Genomic DNA, 18,083 nt, shown 5'->3' on the forward strand with positions numbered 1-18,083 from the left:
CATCATAACGCATTTGTAGGAGCAATTTTGTAAAGAAACTTCCAATTAAACTTTCATAATATTGTGTTTAGGATTAATGTTCTTTCAGAGAGTTAATATTTAACATTGTTGTGTGTAAAATTATTTCACTTTTTGATGTTGGCAAGATGCTTTATCCATTGCGCTGTTTTCATGTTGTCGAGTTGAAAACTGTGCAAAAGAGTGTAATTTTAGGAGAAAAATTGCGAGATTAAACTTGTCATTTCACCTTACACAGTTGTTCTCAATTCTAGAATAATCAAAACCGCACCTTACAATTGTCATCCGTAAAAGTCTGGCCCGAATGCACCACTGAAGAGATTCACAGGGGGAAGAAGTACAGCATGAGAATAACGTTCAAATGTGAATGTACTGCGTTCAAATATTTGTAGGTTAGTACTTCCGTGACGCATTATGCCTCCCAATACCATAACTTGTACACCACGAAAACGATCATTTGCGACAGTTTTGCTCAATGCATTCAGTGTTCGCAGCTACCGCAATATGAGAGTATCTCCAGAATCATTATTCAGACATAATCTGCTTTCACCCGATAACAGCTCTTTATCCTATTCATTGATGTTCCAGTCCCTTCGCTCTTTCTATCACTGCAAACGGAGCCACCCAAGTGCGAGTGTCATCAGAACGCCACGTCCTGGAAGGCGAGACCACCATCATGCAGTCGCCCTGCCACTGTGGAGTGTGGGATTATGTGCCTTGCAGAACTCTTAAATTCGTTGCATTTGCATCTGCTGTTTGACGTGAGATTCGTCTTGAGTGTTGCGTAATGAAGCGCTCATTAGTTCTAGCACCAGTGAATGTGGTTCTGAACATTCCCTATGCATTGGGCTGCACTCGTGAAACTTCGTCCATTCACTGGACCTTGTTGTAGTGACGAATGCTACCACAGTGTACGGTAACCGCTCCCTGATGAGACACGCTGTATTCCTCGTTCCTTCATCTGCCTCGTGTTGCAGCGAAAGCCCAATTTGGTGGTATGTTTGCACTTCTCCCTGGATTTTATTTCCTTCTCAGAATTTTTCTTTTCTTTCCTTTGCTGCTTACGCAGTTTTAAATATTGAGCAAGCAGTAAAGGAAACAAAAGAAACATTTGTAGTAGGAGATAAAACCCATGGAGAAGAAATAAAAACCTTGACGTTTGCCGATGACATTGTAATTCTCTCAGAGACAGCAAAGGACATGTAAGAGCACTTGAACAGCATAAGTGCGCCGGCCGGTGTGGCCGAGCGGTTCTAGGCACTTCAGTCTGGAACCGCGCGACCGCTCCGGTCGCTGGTTCGAACCCTGCCTCGGGCATGGATGTTTGTGATGTCCTTAGGTTAGTTAGGTTTCAGTAGTTCTAAGTTCTAGGGGACTGATGACCTCAGATGTTGAATCCCATAGTGCTCAGAGCCATTTGAACCATTTTTGAACAGCATAAGTAGTGACTTGAAAGAACATCAACAAAAGCAAAATGAGGATAAAGGATTGTAGACGAATTAAATCAGGTGATGTTTAGGGAAATAGATTAGGAAATGAGACACTTAAAGTAGTAAAGGAGTTTTGCTACTTGGGCAGCAAAATAATTGATAATGGTCGAAGTAGAGAGGATATAAAATGTAGACTGACGATGGCAAGGAGAGCGTTTCTGATGAAGATAAATTTGTTAACATCGAGTATGGATTTAAGAGTCAGGAAGCCTTTTCTGAAAGTATTTGTATGGAGTGCAGTCATGTATGGAAGTGAAATATGGACGGAAAACAATTTAGATAAGAAGAGAGTACAAACTTTTGGAATGTGGTGCTGTAGAAGAATGCTGAATATTAGATGGGCAGATCACATAACTATTAAGAAGTTACTGAATAGAAAAGTTGAGAAGAGGAATTTGTGGCACAACTTGACCAGAAGGAGAAATCAATTGGTAGGACACCTTATGAGGCATCAAAGGTTCTCCAACTGAGTACTGCAGGAAAGTGTGCAGGCTAAAAATCGTACAGGGAGACCAAGAGATGAATACACTAAACAGATTCAGACGGATGTAGGCTGCAGTAGTTACTCGGAGATGAAGAGGCTTGTACAGGTTAGAGTAGCATGGAGAGCTGCATCGAACCAGTCTTTGGACTGAAAACCACAACAACAACAACAACAACAACAACAGTTACACTGACCTCACGGCATGTGACGTCCAGCTTTCTGTGCGCGTCTCCTCACATAGACACGCATGCACACACACACACGCACACACAAACACACACACACACACACACACACACACACACAAAACTGTTTTCAGTATTAGAAATATCTTCCCAATTCCATTACGTCGTGAGTAACCTGTCTGTTTGCGCTAATGTCTCCTTGTGTTATTTTTCTCTGGGATGGCGTGACGGCCCAGAAACACCTTCGCACGGGCTGGGAGACGTCCGCTCTTCCCTTTGAGTCTTTTGAATTATGTTACAATAGGTATGTCGATCATGATTTTTTCCTTGTACAGGCAGTTTCTCCGCTCGGGGACTGGGCGTTATTTTGTCCTCACCATCATTTCATCCTCATCGCCGGCGCGCAAGTCCCCCAATATGGCGTCGACTGAAATAAGACTTGCACTTGGCGGCTGAACTTTCCCGAATGGGGCCTCCTGGCCAACGATGCCATACGCTCATTTCCATTTTTTTTATTGAGAATACTTTCCATTATGATATCTGGTTTCTTTCCATGCAGTTACGAAAGCTACGTTTGGGTTTTCACCTTATTTGCATTTCCCGCTGAATATCCTCCACGCAGAGGAGCCACCAAGTTTTGTGGACTAGAACCTCACCTCATCATATTAGGGAATGTTCTAACTCATCAAAAGTTTTCCACTGCATGAATGAGCAGGGAAAAGACCAACATGTATAGAAAGCGATTATAATATTATTTCCGAAAGGTGATGTAAGGTTTCAGAGATTTGTGTTTGCAGTGGAATCATATTCCTATTTTGTATGTGCATTGTGAATTTCGTAAACACTGATATTTCAAAACATCTTGTTGAGTTGCATTTATTCATGCATAGTAATCAGTCACACATTTATTCGTCCTTCTTCTCTTCATATTCTTCCCCTACTTACGCTTCGGGTAATTTCCGTTTCTCAAACATTCAATGGCCTCTAGCCCCGCCCACGTAACGAAGATGTGCTGCTAGCACTTTTGGCTATTTTTGTTTCGAAATATTTGAACGTAATCATTCTAATGTATTGGAGGTAATGAGAATTTCGTTTAACGCTTCATAGTAGAACAGTTACTTCCCAAAATATTCGATATCCACACAAGTATCTTTTACAACAATATATTTAATTTCTGAGCTCCCTAATGAGAAAGACCATACAATTTGGTGCTCTTTTGTCACATTAATTCGTAATTAACGTCCGCGTTAATCAGATTCACGGAAGCTGCATTTTCAGGAGTCCGAAAATCACCTTGTACGCCGCCCCTTAAGCTGAATCTCCCATTAGCGGTTTCTTTCACAAAGGGAATTTTTTAAAGTCACTCTCTGTTCTCCTCAGTCTTGAATATCCCCTCTGAGGGCCCTATTAAGAGCTGTCTCGGAAATTGCTGCACCTCCGACAGCCACAACACGTGCCCAATTAAATTCTTCTCGTTTTCGTCTCTTGATCCAGCCATATTATTTGTGTTAGACGTGATACGTCTGAAATATTAGTATGGTTATTAAACTATCTGGACAATTCCTTTGCGTTTTTTAACTTTGATTACCTGTTACGGTCTTAAGACCATCCCAAGTTCAAGGCTTTGCTACATAAAACATTTATAATGGGTCAAGCATGTTACACTCTTAGTCACTTTAGAAACTCTTATTAAAGCGACAGCATAAAATGTTGGAATGTGCTCTGTGGTACCGAATGCCTTCTATCACGAAATCGTGACTAGTTAGCAAATGCCAGACCTTGTAAAATGGCTCTGAGCACTGTGGGACTTAACGTCTGAGGTCACCAGTCCCCTAGAACTTAGAACTAGTTAAACCTAACTAACCTAAGGACATCACACACATCCATGCCCGAGGCAGGATTCGAACCTACGACCGTAGCGGTCGCGCGGTTCCCGACTGAAGCGCCTAGAACCACTCGGCCACTCCGGCCGGTAGGCCTTGTAAAATTACTAATCCCTTACCAAATTTTTTACTGAACTGAGTGGTATTTATACTCCAACGATCTCTATGTCGACCTCAGATATTTTTATTTCTATACAAAAAAGCAAGCTTAGTATATGATGTCCTGCACAATGAACTCGTTAGAGGCCTAGGAAACCTTTTTCTGTGTGGCTAGACGAGGATTCAAAACTCTGTCCTATTGCATCTGTGCCCAGTACCTTACTACTGCGCCCATTCTCTCATTAATTGCTTCTAGATATTATGTCGCACTGCTATCCTCTATACGTTCACGACTTGGAAAATATCCTGTAATAATTTATTTGAATGTATTTTAGTGCTGCTTGTTACATTTCACGTTAATGTTTAGTTCCCTTTTATTTCATTGCGACAAATTTCCAGCTTGGTAAACTAATTTAGTAGTTCTGTGGATACAATTCATAAATTAATCATCAGAAATGAAATTTAAAGTACGTCATTCCTATCTTGCCAACGATTTATTTATTTATTTATTCATTCGTATGGCTAGGGCCCCACGTCGGGCAGACCGTTCACCAGGTGCCGGTCTTTCAATTTGACACCACTTCGGCGACCTGCAGTCGATGAGGATGAACAGGATCATGATGAGGACAGCACAACACCCAGCCCCTGGACCGAGAAAATTCCCCGACTCAGGCGGGAATCGAACCCGGGCCTGATGCCTCATTATGGGTACTAACAAATTGATCTCTATTTTTAGTCACGTTGTGCCACAGGTTTCCCTTCCTCCAGATTAAATGTCTATTCTTATTCGAACAACCTGTTTGTTTTTTAATTTTTCAGATTTAAAGACTGTAGTTTTTCCTAACATCTTTATTAATTTTGAGAATCCCCATTATTATGAATTTGCCCTCCACTAAAGTAGTGCTTATAGTTAGCCATTTTCTAGTCCTGCAGTTACAGTCAAACCTCGATATATCGGACCTAGATATCGAAGTTTTGGGAAGGCTCGAGAAAGGCAGGGTTTACCTTTATTTATCCAAGTTCAGTGAACAAAAACTCTTTACACCGAAGTCACCTCCATGCATCGAAGTCTTTCTCGCCTCTGTACATCGAAGTGCGCACAAATAGCGGGGTCCCAGTCCCTCACTTCTCTGCGTCCGTGCGTCAGTGAGATGTGCGTAGCGTTGCAGTTCCGACGCCCTCCTTGCAGCTGCGATTTCAGCCAGTGTTTGTTTTGACTGAGCGTGAACTCTACGTGTCAGCCTTGGGCTCTAAGTGTAAATGACAGATAGTCGCTGGACAGCGAAAGTTAACTGACGAACTGAATGCAGGAGAGGAAGAAAAAGAAAGACATAGCTGCAGAGTTTGGGATTCCGGTAGGCACACTATCGACAATAATCAATTAGGACCGCATGATTACCACAGATTAAGGGACAGATAGGAAACCATAATGATGGGTGAGTTTCCAGATTTAGAAGAGGTTTTAGTACAACAACAAAGGAATAATGATGTGAACGTTGGAGGACTTAGTTTGACAGAAAAGGTGAATTATTTGCAGCAACGTTGGGATACGAAACATTTCGTGCTAGTAACGAGAGGTCAGGAAATTTTAGGAAAAGACAAGGCATTGTTTTTCGAAGCTTCAGTGGGAAAAGTGCCAGTGTAGAAAACAAAATTTGCAATGAATGCAGAGGATCCTTTAAGATTACGAACCGGATGCTGTTTTTAAAGCAAACTAACTAGGACTTCTTTAGAAATGCCTTCCAGACAAAACTTTGACTTTCCGAGGAGAAAACTGTCAAGAGGGCAAGCTAAGCGAAGATCGTGTAACCGTTCTGTTAGTAACAAATATGACTGGCCCAGAGAAACTAAAGCCACTTACTACTGGAAAACCTGAAATACCGGTAAGTTTTTCCGTGTGTAAGTCACTCCCTGAGGAGTACACTACGAACAATAAAGCATGGATGTCTTCAGAAGTGTTTTCCAATTAGGTAATGGGCTTTGATAGGAAAATGACTCTTGAAAATCTAAAAATTGTGTTTGTTGTGGACAATAGCAGCGCTCACAAAATCCGTGACAGTAAAGTTTTTACCACGTAACACTTCGTAGAAATTGCAAACGTTAGATCAAGGAACAATCAGGAACGCCAAAGAAAACGACAAGTATGAAGCGGTCGAAATGACAGTCCACACTAATGGCGATGACATTGTTAAAATGGTGCAAATGGCTCTAAGCACTATGGGACTTAACATCTAAGGTCATCAGTCCCATAGACTTAGAACTAAGTAAACCTAACTAACGTAAGGACATCACACACATCCATGCCCGAGGCAGGATTCGAACCTCCGACCGTAGCAGCCGCGTGGTTCTGGACTGAAGCGCTTACAGCCGCTCGACCACTGCGGCCGGTCATTCTCACAACTACCAATATTTTAGATGCTGTGAGATTGCTGGGTAAAATGTGGAAAAACGTGAAGGAGCAAATTATCGTCAATTGTTTCGGAACATGTGGGCTTCCGACGACAGATGAAAAAGAGAAGCTGGTGGGTTTAAACCTAAGAATATAGCTGTATCTCTGCTGCCTGCACTATTTCATCTGTCAAAGCTCTCTACTTAATTCCTACTGCATGTCCATGGCTTATTACAGTTTGTCGTTCCGTAATGCTCCCTCCTAAATTTAAAACTAATAACACTTTGTGTATTAGAAAGTAATTATTCATAGTTGCTCTTTGACAGTTTCAGTACATCATCTACCTGACTTCCGCTATATTCTGATAAACATTCATTCAAATAACAAAAGTTAAATTTGCATTTGAATTCGTTATCTTAATCAAAACATCCTTTTCACCTTCTGCGTCAACGCAACTTTACTCATTACTTCATTTTCATTACTATTTAAATTACACACGTCAGGAGTTCCAACGTTGCCTACCGCATTTCTTTTGTTCACCTTAAGACCTGCAAATTCTTACTTGATTTCTGTACTGTTGAGGTCATTTTCTTTTTTATTTGAACAACGTATCTGAGCACATCATATATTTTTGATCCATCTGTCTTGTCATTTGTTTCTGCAATTTGGCCACTGAGTTAATTTTTCGACTCTGCTATGTGCCTATTTCGTCTTTTATTTTTCTCATTAGAGATTTTAGTATAACATTCTCGCCTTCACTTTGGTCTAATCTGCAATCATATCCCTCTCCGCTTTTTCTAATGCCACAGCAGCCTTTTCTTCAGTGACTGTACCATGGAAAGAAAAACAAGTTCACAACTTTCACACATCAAGAGTTTATAATTATCTAGACTTATGAAAGTCACTGAAGTTAAAACAAAGTGCTTTATTTTACTCACCATTACGGTATCAATATGAGGTACTCGTTGCAGTCCCCAACGCAGATCCCATCACTGTGCCATTTACTTTCATGAAACACTCATCTCCTTTCTGGTATTCGTCTGCACCTTTTTATTGCGCCGCTCGCTTTTCTGAAAGAAATATTTACTCACATTATTATGCGCACTCTCTCTAAAATAACGTTCCGGTCATGAAGCCACGATTTTAAGTTTCTTTCTCTTCCTCCAAGCTCAGGAAAATTAGGCTTCCTGTTGGCACTTTTTATCTTACTAGGAAAACTAAGTAACAGGGCCTTAATGTAGGAAATGTACTTAACTTTCCGAAGATCATCTTTGTGTGATTTGATTGTCAGAAATGAAACCAGGTTCATTACACAGATCATTAATCATTACAGGATAAACTGAGACTGACTGCAAATCCAAGACTAATTGTGGGGCGTATCCATGGCGTAGGGAAGGTTTTACAGAGTAGCTAAGTACAGAGGAAGTGCATTTTCAATAATGTGATTTTCAGAAGGCACGACCGAGGGAAGATGAATTATACAGGGTGAGTCGCCTAAGACGTAACACCCCCATTATTCCGTTGGCGATTGCACGTATCGACGAGCGGTGTTCGGCAAATCATAGCCGATTATGGGGCACATACTTTGGTACATTCCAACCATCACAACGTTTATATTGGCCGAGATAATGAGGCAAGCACATGTTTTTTAAATGGGACGCTATACTTTTTTTTACCATCGTGATGTAACGCATGGTGCTACTGCGATTCCAACTTCGCTTAAAAGACGCTGGGAAATACTGTACGATTGAAGGTCGGGGCGGTCGGAAGCGGCTGCAGATTGTAAACACGCCTCGCGCGACCCGCAGACCCAGTTGCCGTTCTCTCTGCAGCATGCACGGCCTACACTACGTAGGTTAATCCTCATCCGCTCTCTTTTAAGCAAACTTTGAATCACAATAGCAACATGCGTTACATCACTATACGCGTCTTTTCCAGAGCGTTCGAATGATGGTAAAAAAGTATAGCGTCCCATTTAAAAAACATGTACTTGCCTCATTATCTCTGTCAATATAAACGTTGTGATTATTGTGCATGTAACAACGTATGTGCCCCATAGTCCGCTATGATTCGCCGAAAACCACATGCCGATACGTGCAATCGCCCCTGGAGTAAAGGGGGAGTTACGTCTTACGCGACTCACCTTATATATTTGTTTACTAATTATACTGTTTTGCTTAACTAATGACGATGTATTAAATAAATAATTGAATAATAAAATTATACAATCATGTGTGGAAATTTTGGTGTATAAAATTTTTCAGTTGTTCAGCTACTCAAGAATTTTTCCAGAAAAATGTTTTACAGTCGAAATATTTTATTAACTGCTACGTCTTTTAGTGACATATTCACAAGAGTTTAGAAAAGATTAAGCTTTAATATTCGAACATTCTTTAATTATTACAAACCCAATAATTGTGGCTAAAGATAATTCTTCTTCAAGGAAGAAAAGATTTTCTTTGTAAAGGCGGAAGTGAGAGCTTTCAAATAAGGTATACACTTCTAAAACGAATAATTACTTGCGGAGGCAGAAATGAGAGTTTTCGAATAAGGTATTCAATCTCAAAACGAATAATTACTAGCGGAGTTGAAATTTTATGAGCCAGTGGTCTTCTGAAGTAAAACTAACTATTTTTAAACAATCTTCTTCCAAAATACTGGCAATCATGATTCAAGTATGAGTTGTTTCATAATAATAAAAAGTCAGATCGAAGGTTCATGACGGATTTTTATGGGCACCACGGGCGTAGATATTCCTACCTAACGTGAGATGGATTCGTCTCGTTCGGCATTATGAACAAGAGCCTGCAGTCAAGAATTGTTACTTAATATACAGATTTGTGTATTTTATGACGTTCTGGAACAATCTATTTATTAGTAACTATCTTATAGTCAGTTATAAATACATTTTTCTGCAAAAATGTTTTAGGTGCAGAAACATATGCAAATGGAATATTTGTGTATGTGTTTGTGTGTGTGTGTGTGTGTGTGTGTGTGTGTGTGTGTGTGTGTGTGTGTGTGTGTGTTTGTGTTTTTGTGTGTGCACTTGCGTGTATATGAACAAAATACACCTATCCATACCGTGGAATTGCTGACTATAAAGCTTTCTGTATTTGATACAATTCGAATTGCCACTGAGGTGGATACAGTACTGGCGAGTAATTTCATTCCACAGTCCCTGTGGCCCCACAAAATATTATCGTAAGCACTCTCCTAGGAAGTAACAGGTAGGATTGCGTTCACGTTATTTGGCAGGTTAAGAAACAGGAGATCCTCGTCCAATACACTGTCCAGTAGACTTGGTTCTGAGTTGACTACAAATATTCACAGGGGTTCCGCTAGATCTGTCTCGACAGAATTCTTTATCCTCCCATGGACAGATAGCCATACGCCTCACTGCAGCCAGTGCCAAGTATGCTCGTGCACTCTCATAACACGAGTAGATTTTTTTTTATTTTGTTGTAGACGCTCTTGCAATGTGCCGTCTGATTTCCTTTGCCACCTTTTGCTGATGTACCTTCGGATTTTCTTTGCCAGTTTTAGTGATCTGCTTAAGGCTCCTCTGAAAGGCGACCAAGTGAAGGAAGGAACGTACCTCTCTTGTAGAAGCACTCAGGTATGAATACGGGATGATAAGTAAAAAATGAAATGAGAACGGGTTTCCTATAACTTGTCACTGAAAAATTAATGCCGAATTACCGAATAAACGATTTATTCCAAACACGTATTCAGTGTCTTCAGCGCTGTGCTCTCTGGTTCGTCTGCTTTTCGTTACTTCAGTTCTGTTTACTGCAATAAGTTCACTCTGTGCTCGTTGCCTAGAAACTATGAAACTGGCAACACAGTTTTCAGTTTTTTATTTGATATTCACGTCTCACTTGTGGTAAAGAACATCCTTATTTTCTTTGCTCATTTTACTAAAAGCAAGTTGATTGTCGTGTTTAAAACATCGTTAGATATATAGACATTATTTAGTGATGTATTGGCAAGGCAGTCCACCCATGTACAGTAGAGGCGAGTGTTATACCTAGCGGATAGTGTAAGGGGTAACAAACAACGCTTTGTACTCGGTGCTTCAGCCATGTGAATGATTTTAGTATCACATCAAGGAATGCACACTAGAGTCATCCATAAGCAGTTTCTGCAATTTTCTGCAGTTTTTATTGTTTTTGGATATGAGTTTGTGTTTTGCTTAGTATTTTTAGGTAATTCACGTTTTACACATTTAAATTATGTATCCTACATTAAAGCTACATGATTTATGTTGTTAGTTCTTGAACGAAATTTTATGGAGATTAAAATGCTATATAATTACAACCATTTATACATTTTACGCACATTAACGCCACATCTCACTGGTCGTGGAACGTCTTATACCTTGCAACAGCAGGAGATCTTACACCATAGACAATTTAGGATTGTAAGTAAACTAAGTCTCTTTTATGTCTTGTCAATTTTACATGCTCTGGAATACAAATTTGCGTTGGTTTCCAATAGCTTCTATTTCGGAATGTTTTTGACATGTAACTTGTGGTGTCACCGCTAGACACCACACTTGCTAGGTGGTAGCCTTTAAATCGGCCGCGGTCCGCTAGTATACACTACTGGAAATGGAAAAAAGAACACATTGACACCGGTGCGTCAGACCCACCATACTTGCTCCGGACACTGCGAGAGGGCTGTACAAGCAATGATCACACGCACGGAACAGCGGACACACCAGGAACCGCGGTGTTGGCCGTCGAATGGCGCTAGCTGCGCAGCATTTGTGCACCGCCGCCGTCAGTGTCAGCCAGTTTGCCGTGGCATACGGAGCTCCATCGCAGTCTTTAACACTGGTAGCATGCCGCGACAGCGTGGACGTGAACCGTATGTGCAGTTGACGGACTTTGGGCGAGGGCGTATAGTGGGCATGCGGGAGGCTGGGTGGACGTACCGCCGAATTGCTCAACACGTGGGGCGTGAGGTCTCCACAGTACATCGATGTTGTCGCCAGTGGTCGGCGGAAGGTGCACGTGCCAGTCGACCTGGGACCGGACCGCAGCGACGCACGGATGCACGCCAAGACCGTAGGATCCTACGCAGTGCCATAGGGGACCGCACCGCCACTTCCCAGCAAATTAGGGACACTGTTGCTCCTGGGGTATCGGCGAGGACCATTCGCAACCGTCTCCATGAAGCTGGGCTACGGTCCCGCACACCGTTAGGCCGTCTTCCGCTCACGCCCCAACATCATGCAGCCCGCCTCCAGTGGTGTCGCGACAGGCGTGAATGGAGGGACGAATGGAGACGTGTCGTCTTCAGCGATGAAAGTCGCTTCTGCCTTGGTGCCAATGATGGTCGTATGCGTGTTTGGCGCCGTGCAGGTGAGCGCCACAATCAGGACTGCATACGACCGAGGCACACAGGGCCAACACCCGGCATCATGGTGTGGGGAGCGATCTCCTACACTGGCCGTACACCACTGGTGATCGTCGAGGGGACACTGAATAGTGCACGGTACATCCAAACCGTCATCGAACCCATCGTTCTACCATTCCTAGACCGGCAAGGGAACTTGCTGTTCCAACAGGACAATGCACGTCCGCATGTATCCCGTGCCACCCAACGTGCTCTAGAATGTGTAAGTCAACTACCGTGGCCAGTAAGATCTCCGGATCTGTCCCCCATTGAGCATGTTTGGGACTGGATGAAGCGTCGTCTCACGCGGTCTGCACGTCCAGCACGAACGCTGGTCCAACTGAGGCGCCAGGTGGAAATGGCATGGCAAGCCGTTCCACAGGACTACATCCAGCATCTCTACGATCGTCTCCATGGGAGAATAGCTGCCTGCATTGCTGCTAAAGGTGGATATACACTGTACTAGTGCCGACATTGTGCATGCTCTGTTGCCTGTGTCTATGTGCCTGTGGTTCTGTCAGTGTGATCATGTGATGTATCTGACCCCAGGAATGTGTCAGTAAAGTTTCCACTTCCTGGGACAATGAATAGACGGTGTTCTTATTTCAATTTCCAGGAGTGTACGTCGGACCCGCGTGTCGCCACTATCAGTGATTGCAGACCGAGCGCCGCCACACGGCAGGTCTAGAGGGACGTCCTAGCACTCGCCCCAGTTGTACAGCCGACTTTGCTAGCGATGGTTCATTGACAAATTACGCTCTCATTTGCCGAGACGATAGTTAGCATAGCCTTCAGCTACGTCATTTGCTACGACCTAGCAAGGCGCCGTTATCAATTGCTATTTATCTTGTGATGCATGTACCTTCAGATCGATGTTCACCAATTATGCATTAAAGTTAAGTATTCCAACAGATACGTACTATTTTTGCTAGTCTCATATCCCTGACCTGTTCCAGACCTCACGCCATCCTGCGTGAGCTTAAACGCGTGCCTTTCGGCTACCCGTCATTGTGGATTGGCTGTCTTGCCAGTCCACAACATAACTAATTTTTGACAATACTACTACTTAGTTTTGTTTCACTTACTGATTATCCGTGTGTAGTAGAGAAATAATGTAACAGATAAATTATTAAATGCAGTACTGACAAGATATCCTCTACTGAAACACTTTAAATTTCAATAAAATATGACCATGTTGTACCTTGTAAGAATTTCACACAACTGGAAAAACCTTTATTTTCCGGAGTAATAATTGTAATTTCAGAAAGACGTTGCAGTACATAAAAAGTGAATGCCGCCATTAAAAATGGAATAAGAATAATATCGTACTTCTGTTACAGGACTGAATTAAGGTACAACAATCACACATGTTGGCTCTCTTCTCAGTTTGGTTCCCACGCGAACAACATTGACAACTTTTTTATCGTTACGAAAGTGAGCACATCGACTGTTTGGTAACAGGTCAACAGAGTTACAGACGATCGTTACTGTATTCGAGTAACTATCGGTTTTCTTTCTAATTTGATGCTTGTATGAGTATGCTCTAGCTTTCGAAAGATTATCTAATAATAACTGTTTATGCTTTCAACAACCATGGTGAATATTGGTAGCTACGAACCGAGTATGCACACATGTTATCAGTGCTTTGAAACTTGTGTGTGAGGAAAGCAAATGTGTTTCATAAAAATTCCAGGGTTGGAACGACGTGAGCTTCCACGGCTCTGACCAGATACCTACCCCGAACATCGACGCATTGGCCTACCATGGGGTCATCCTCAACCAGCACTACGTGCAGGCCGTCTGCACGCCTTCCAGGGCAGCACTCATGACGTCCAGGTACCCAGTGCGCATAGGTATGTCCAGCACTCAACTAAATGAGAGGTTTTTTCTTACTTTGTTGTCCTTCTTGTCTTCCGTCTACAGACATGTTTTATGCACCTCTCCACGCTACTCAATCCGCTGTTGACGTCTTCATCTCTGCGTAACCTCTGCCGCGTGCATACATTTGACCTGTTTACTGTATTCATATTTAGGTATCCCCCCCCCCCCCCCTCCGCGCTTCCCTACAACCACGCTTCCCTACATTACCAGACTGATTATTTCTTGATGTCTCAGGATGCGTCCAACTAACCAGTCCCTCCTTTTAGCCAAGCTGTGCCATGTTTTCTCTCCTGCCCTTTCATTCAATACCTCTGCGATCTGTCAAATCTTAGCATTCGTTTGTAGAACTCAATTTCAATGGCCTCTCTTGTTTCATGAACTTTCTATCGCCCATAGTTCATTTCTGTACAAGGCTGCACTTGAGACAAATACCTTCAGAAATTGCTTCCAAACATTTGAATTTACATTCAGTGTTACCTAATGTACTGGCGTAAGTTGTCGCCAGCACACCTGTCGATAAAGATGTAGCATCAAGATCGATAGTATATGAAGACGGTATCTGTTCTGCTCTGCAGAATGAAATAATAATTAAATCAAGACTCTAAGCTCTCGACGGGCGTTGACATTCATCATCGTCAACAGTTGAAAATGTGTGCCCCAACTGGGATTCGAACTCGGGATCTCCTACTTACATGTCAGACGCTTTATCCATCCTTTTTTTTAGTTTCTTCTTGTTTTTTTGCTTTATTTTTTCTTTTCTTCTTTTGTTTTTTTTTTAAATGACGCTCTATCCATCTTTTCTTCTACATTGTCCAAGTTAATTAAGTAAAGGAAATGAATAAAATTGAAAATGTCCAAATGAAAATGACTGGACGACATCGCCGATAGTACAGATACAAATGAAACATGCTCCTCTAGCACTGAAATGAAATTCAAGTCGGGGGCGACATCTGATCACCACCTGACGGTCGATAGAGCACTAGAGCAATCTGTCGACCCGTTCTCCAGACGGTGGCCTAAGACTGAGTCGTCTTCTCGAAGATAACCAAGTTTCCCGTAAGTGTGATCAATGTCTGTCTTGGCTTACTTTGTCTCATCTCTCACCCGTCATACCCCATCTGGTCAGCAGGTTGGTAAATGTCCGCCGCAGATAATTAGCGAAGTCTTGCCTATATTTCTTATTCTGTTGCAGCTTCGCGTGTCCATCCAAGAGAAAATGCCAAAAATTCATTTTGTCCCTTTCCCATTCGTTGTAGACGTAACCCACAACCATTCCCAGTATCCATGTCACTGCATTTGTTTTATTGACCGGAAAATACGATTCTTGGTGGAAAAAGGAGTGTATCCGATGTAATTGTGTGAGGAAAAGGAACGCCAATATCTGTCGTGCCAAGTGCCACAACAGAGCCGCCCCACTACATGCCAAACGATGTTCATCAGTGTCCAGTGTTCCACAGCTCAAACACAATGGAGTGTCTACCAAATGAATCGCATGTCGCCGTTGGTTCGCTGCGAACTGACCATTTACCACCACATACCATGTTGATGGTACCGACGTTGGGAGGTAAACGTTCCGTATAACGTGCCATATATGTCGCCAGTTCTTGTCTGGGTACTTCTTTTCCAGGGAATTCCTGGGACACCGGCGCGGTAATATTTGGTATACATCTCGCGTCGTCGGTAGTCATGTTGTTGGGAGGGCTTCTCTGACTAAGCTCCAAAAAGAAAGACTTGAAATGTGACATCTTCGGTGAATGGCTCACATTGATTGGGGGCACCATTGAAGTGGAAGCCAGTGCATCGGCCAACGCACCCGAGATACTGCGAAATTGACCAGACCACTGTCGGAAAACCGTACAGACGAATAACGCCCTTGCCTTTTCATATACGTTCTGCAGACCAAGTCCACCCTCTCCAGGTGATAGCGTAAGCGTTGTGTGTGGGATCTTAAACAGTTGTCCCATATTCACGTAAGTTCCGAAAGTTTCTTGTATCCGCGTTGCCATTGTGCACGATAAAGGCAGGACATGCGCTACGTGTGTTTCGGTGCTAGGTGCACGTTAACGTAGGCGACCCTCTAGATCATATCCAACGCTCTTAATTTTTGTAACAGCACCATTGTCCACATGAGCTTCAATATGCGTCGGTAGTTATCCGCTGCTGTCCACTGCACATCTGAGTGGAATGTGACACTTAAACATTTTATGGTGTTAACTAGCATGAGCGGACCTTCCTCCCCCGGTCGTAATCCTCGATCGTCATTCATGCAGTGTGAATTGTATAGATTACGCACGGTTCCCGTCGCCACGGCAATCGCTCCACCCGTCTTCGGAGACCATATAGGCAGGTTTCCAACGCCATCGCATACAAAAATGCGAAAGGAGGAAACGCTGACGAACTGACCGTGAAGTGAAAATGTAGTCATTGCCCCGACCATTCACTGGGACCTTGGATCGCACGCCGTGTAACAGTCGCATTATCACTAGAATGATTCCTACATAGACGAACATACTACTGCCTTTAGTATCCTATTTTCTGACCTAATTAATTTTGCAGCACCGCATTTAATCCTATTACATTACATTTCCCTTGTCTTAGTATTAGATGTATTTAACTTCAAATCTTTCTCCAACACACTAACATTTCGTAACAACTTCTATTGGTTTTCCTTTGGAGTCTGTGAATGAGTTACAGTGCCACAGACAAATCCCAGAAGAAGTCTTCTCCCTGACATTTAATTCATTACACAAATTTGTTCTTGGTTTCCTTTACTGATTGCTCATTGTACATAGTGAATAACACTGGGCCTCGGAAAGCCCAACGGTAGCGTCCGACCCCCGGGTCATGCTCAGACGGCAGTCGTCACTGGACGCGGATGTGGAGGAGCATGTTGTCAAGACACTGCTGTCCCGGCCTTTGTTAGCTTTCGTGTCCAGGACTGCTACTTCTCAGTCACGTAGCTCCTTAATTCGCCTGACAAGAGCTGAGTGTACTCCGCTCGCCAACAAAGCTCGGCAGAACTGGACAGTGACCGACCCCAGTGCTAGCAAAGCCCGACAGCTCTTAACTTCGGTGATGTGACGGGAACCGGTGTTACCGTTACCGCAAGGCAGTCGGCACACTATGGCAGTAACATTGTCATATCCTCCTTAAAATGACGACCCCGTGAAAGGTCGGTGTAAGGCCAAGGAAAAGGAGAAGAAGGTTAATTTCAACTGCTATTAGCCATTTTTTGTTTTTCAGCAATTTTCAAATGGACAGGTCCTTGAGTACATGTCACACGACAGCAGAACAATACAGTGAATGTGTGCTGATAACTGAAATTTGTACCATACCGGGATTCCATCCGGATTTCCAGTTTATTACAACAGACACCTTAGATATTTGTCATATCCCAACTGCTGAAAACATACGAAATGGTTGAGACTACCATTTTGATGAGCCGGAGATCTGGTTTCAGGTCACAGTCTGGCAGAGATTCTCAATTGTCATTGTGTACTCTTTACATAGTAGCTTTCTCAATACATTTCAACGACTGGAAGTGAAATCATTTCATATCATTGTACCGCCATCCGTTTAATCTCCATTTACCCATTCGTTTAATTTCAATGCGTTTAGTGAATTTTATCCATAAAACGATTGGAGCATTTACTCCTGGGGCAAATCACTGACCACAGAACATGTTCTCATTGTTAATGGTGGGTGAGAACAGGAAATATGCTCAAATATGGAAGATTCATGCTTACAGCTGTATTTATGATGCACAATTAGAGCCCCTAGATGTTTTATAGATGTAACACTCTCATGCTTAAATTTATGCCTGTGGTGTGCGTACTGTAAGACCTTCAGTACACACACCATCAGATTATTTGAATTGTTGCTCTAACGAAGTAGGAAAGTGTCAGAATATGTCACGTGGTCTTATCGGGGCGTGTTTATCTTCTGCCATTATGTCAGATGATAGAAATGCACTTGCACGCTTAGAGTAGCAGATTGACGGTGACCAACTTTAAACAGAACTTGATTAATTTTCACACACATTTATTAAAATAATAAAAAGCATAAACCTTATGTAACTTGATTCTGGATGCTATTTACAATTGACAATCTGAAGTTCCTTTGGTCTTGGTACATTAATCTTATTCTCACATATCTCTGATACTTAACAAAGTGTCTATACATTTCTCTTCATGGCTATATACAGGAGTATGATAACCTTATTAGGCGCAGACTGAAACTTGACTATAGAATGGT

The 18,083-nt window shown here is 42.5% G+C and overlaps 1 protein-coding gene across 1 annotated transcript in view; it reads left to right on the forward strand.

The window, feature by feature from the left end:
- The window catches only part of LOC126475065 (arylsulfatase B-like), a 202,555-nt gene that overhangs the window by 92,370 nt on the left and 92,102 nt on the right, over positions 1–18,083 (forward strand). The window contains exon 3 of the mRNA XM_050102625.1: positions 13,642–13,801. Within this exon, the coding sequence (XP_049958582.1) occupies positions 13,642–13,801 (160 nt within the window). The remainder of the gene's footprint in view (positions 1–13,641; positions 13,802–18,083) is intronic.

The sequence above is a fragment of the Schistocerca serialis genome, chromosome 4, assembly GCF_023864345.2.
Source record: "Schistocerca serialis cubense isolate TAMUIC-IGC-003099 chromosome 4, iqSchSeri2.2, whole genome shotgun sequence".
Classification (NCBI taxonomy): Eukaryota; Metazoa; Arthropoda; class Insecta; order Orthoptera; family Acrididae; genus Schistocerca; species Schistocerca serialis.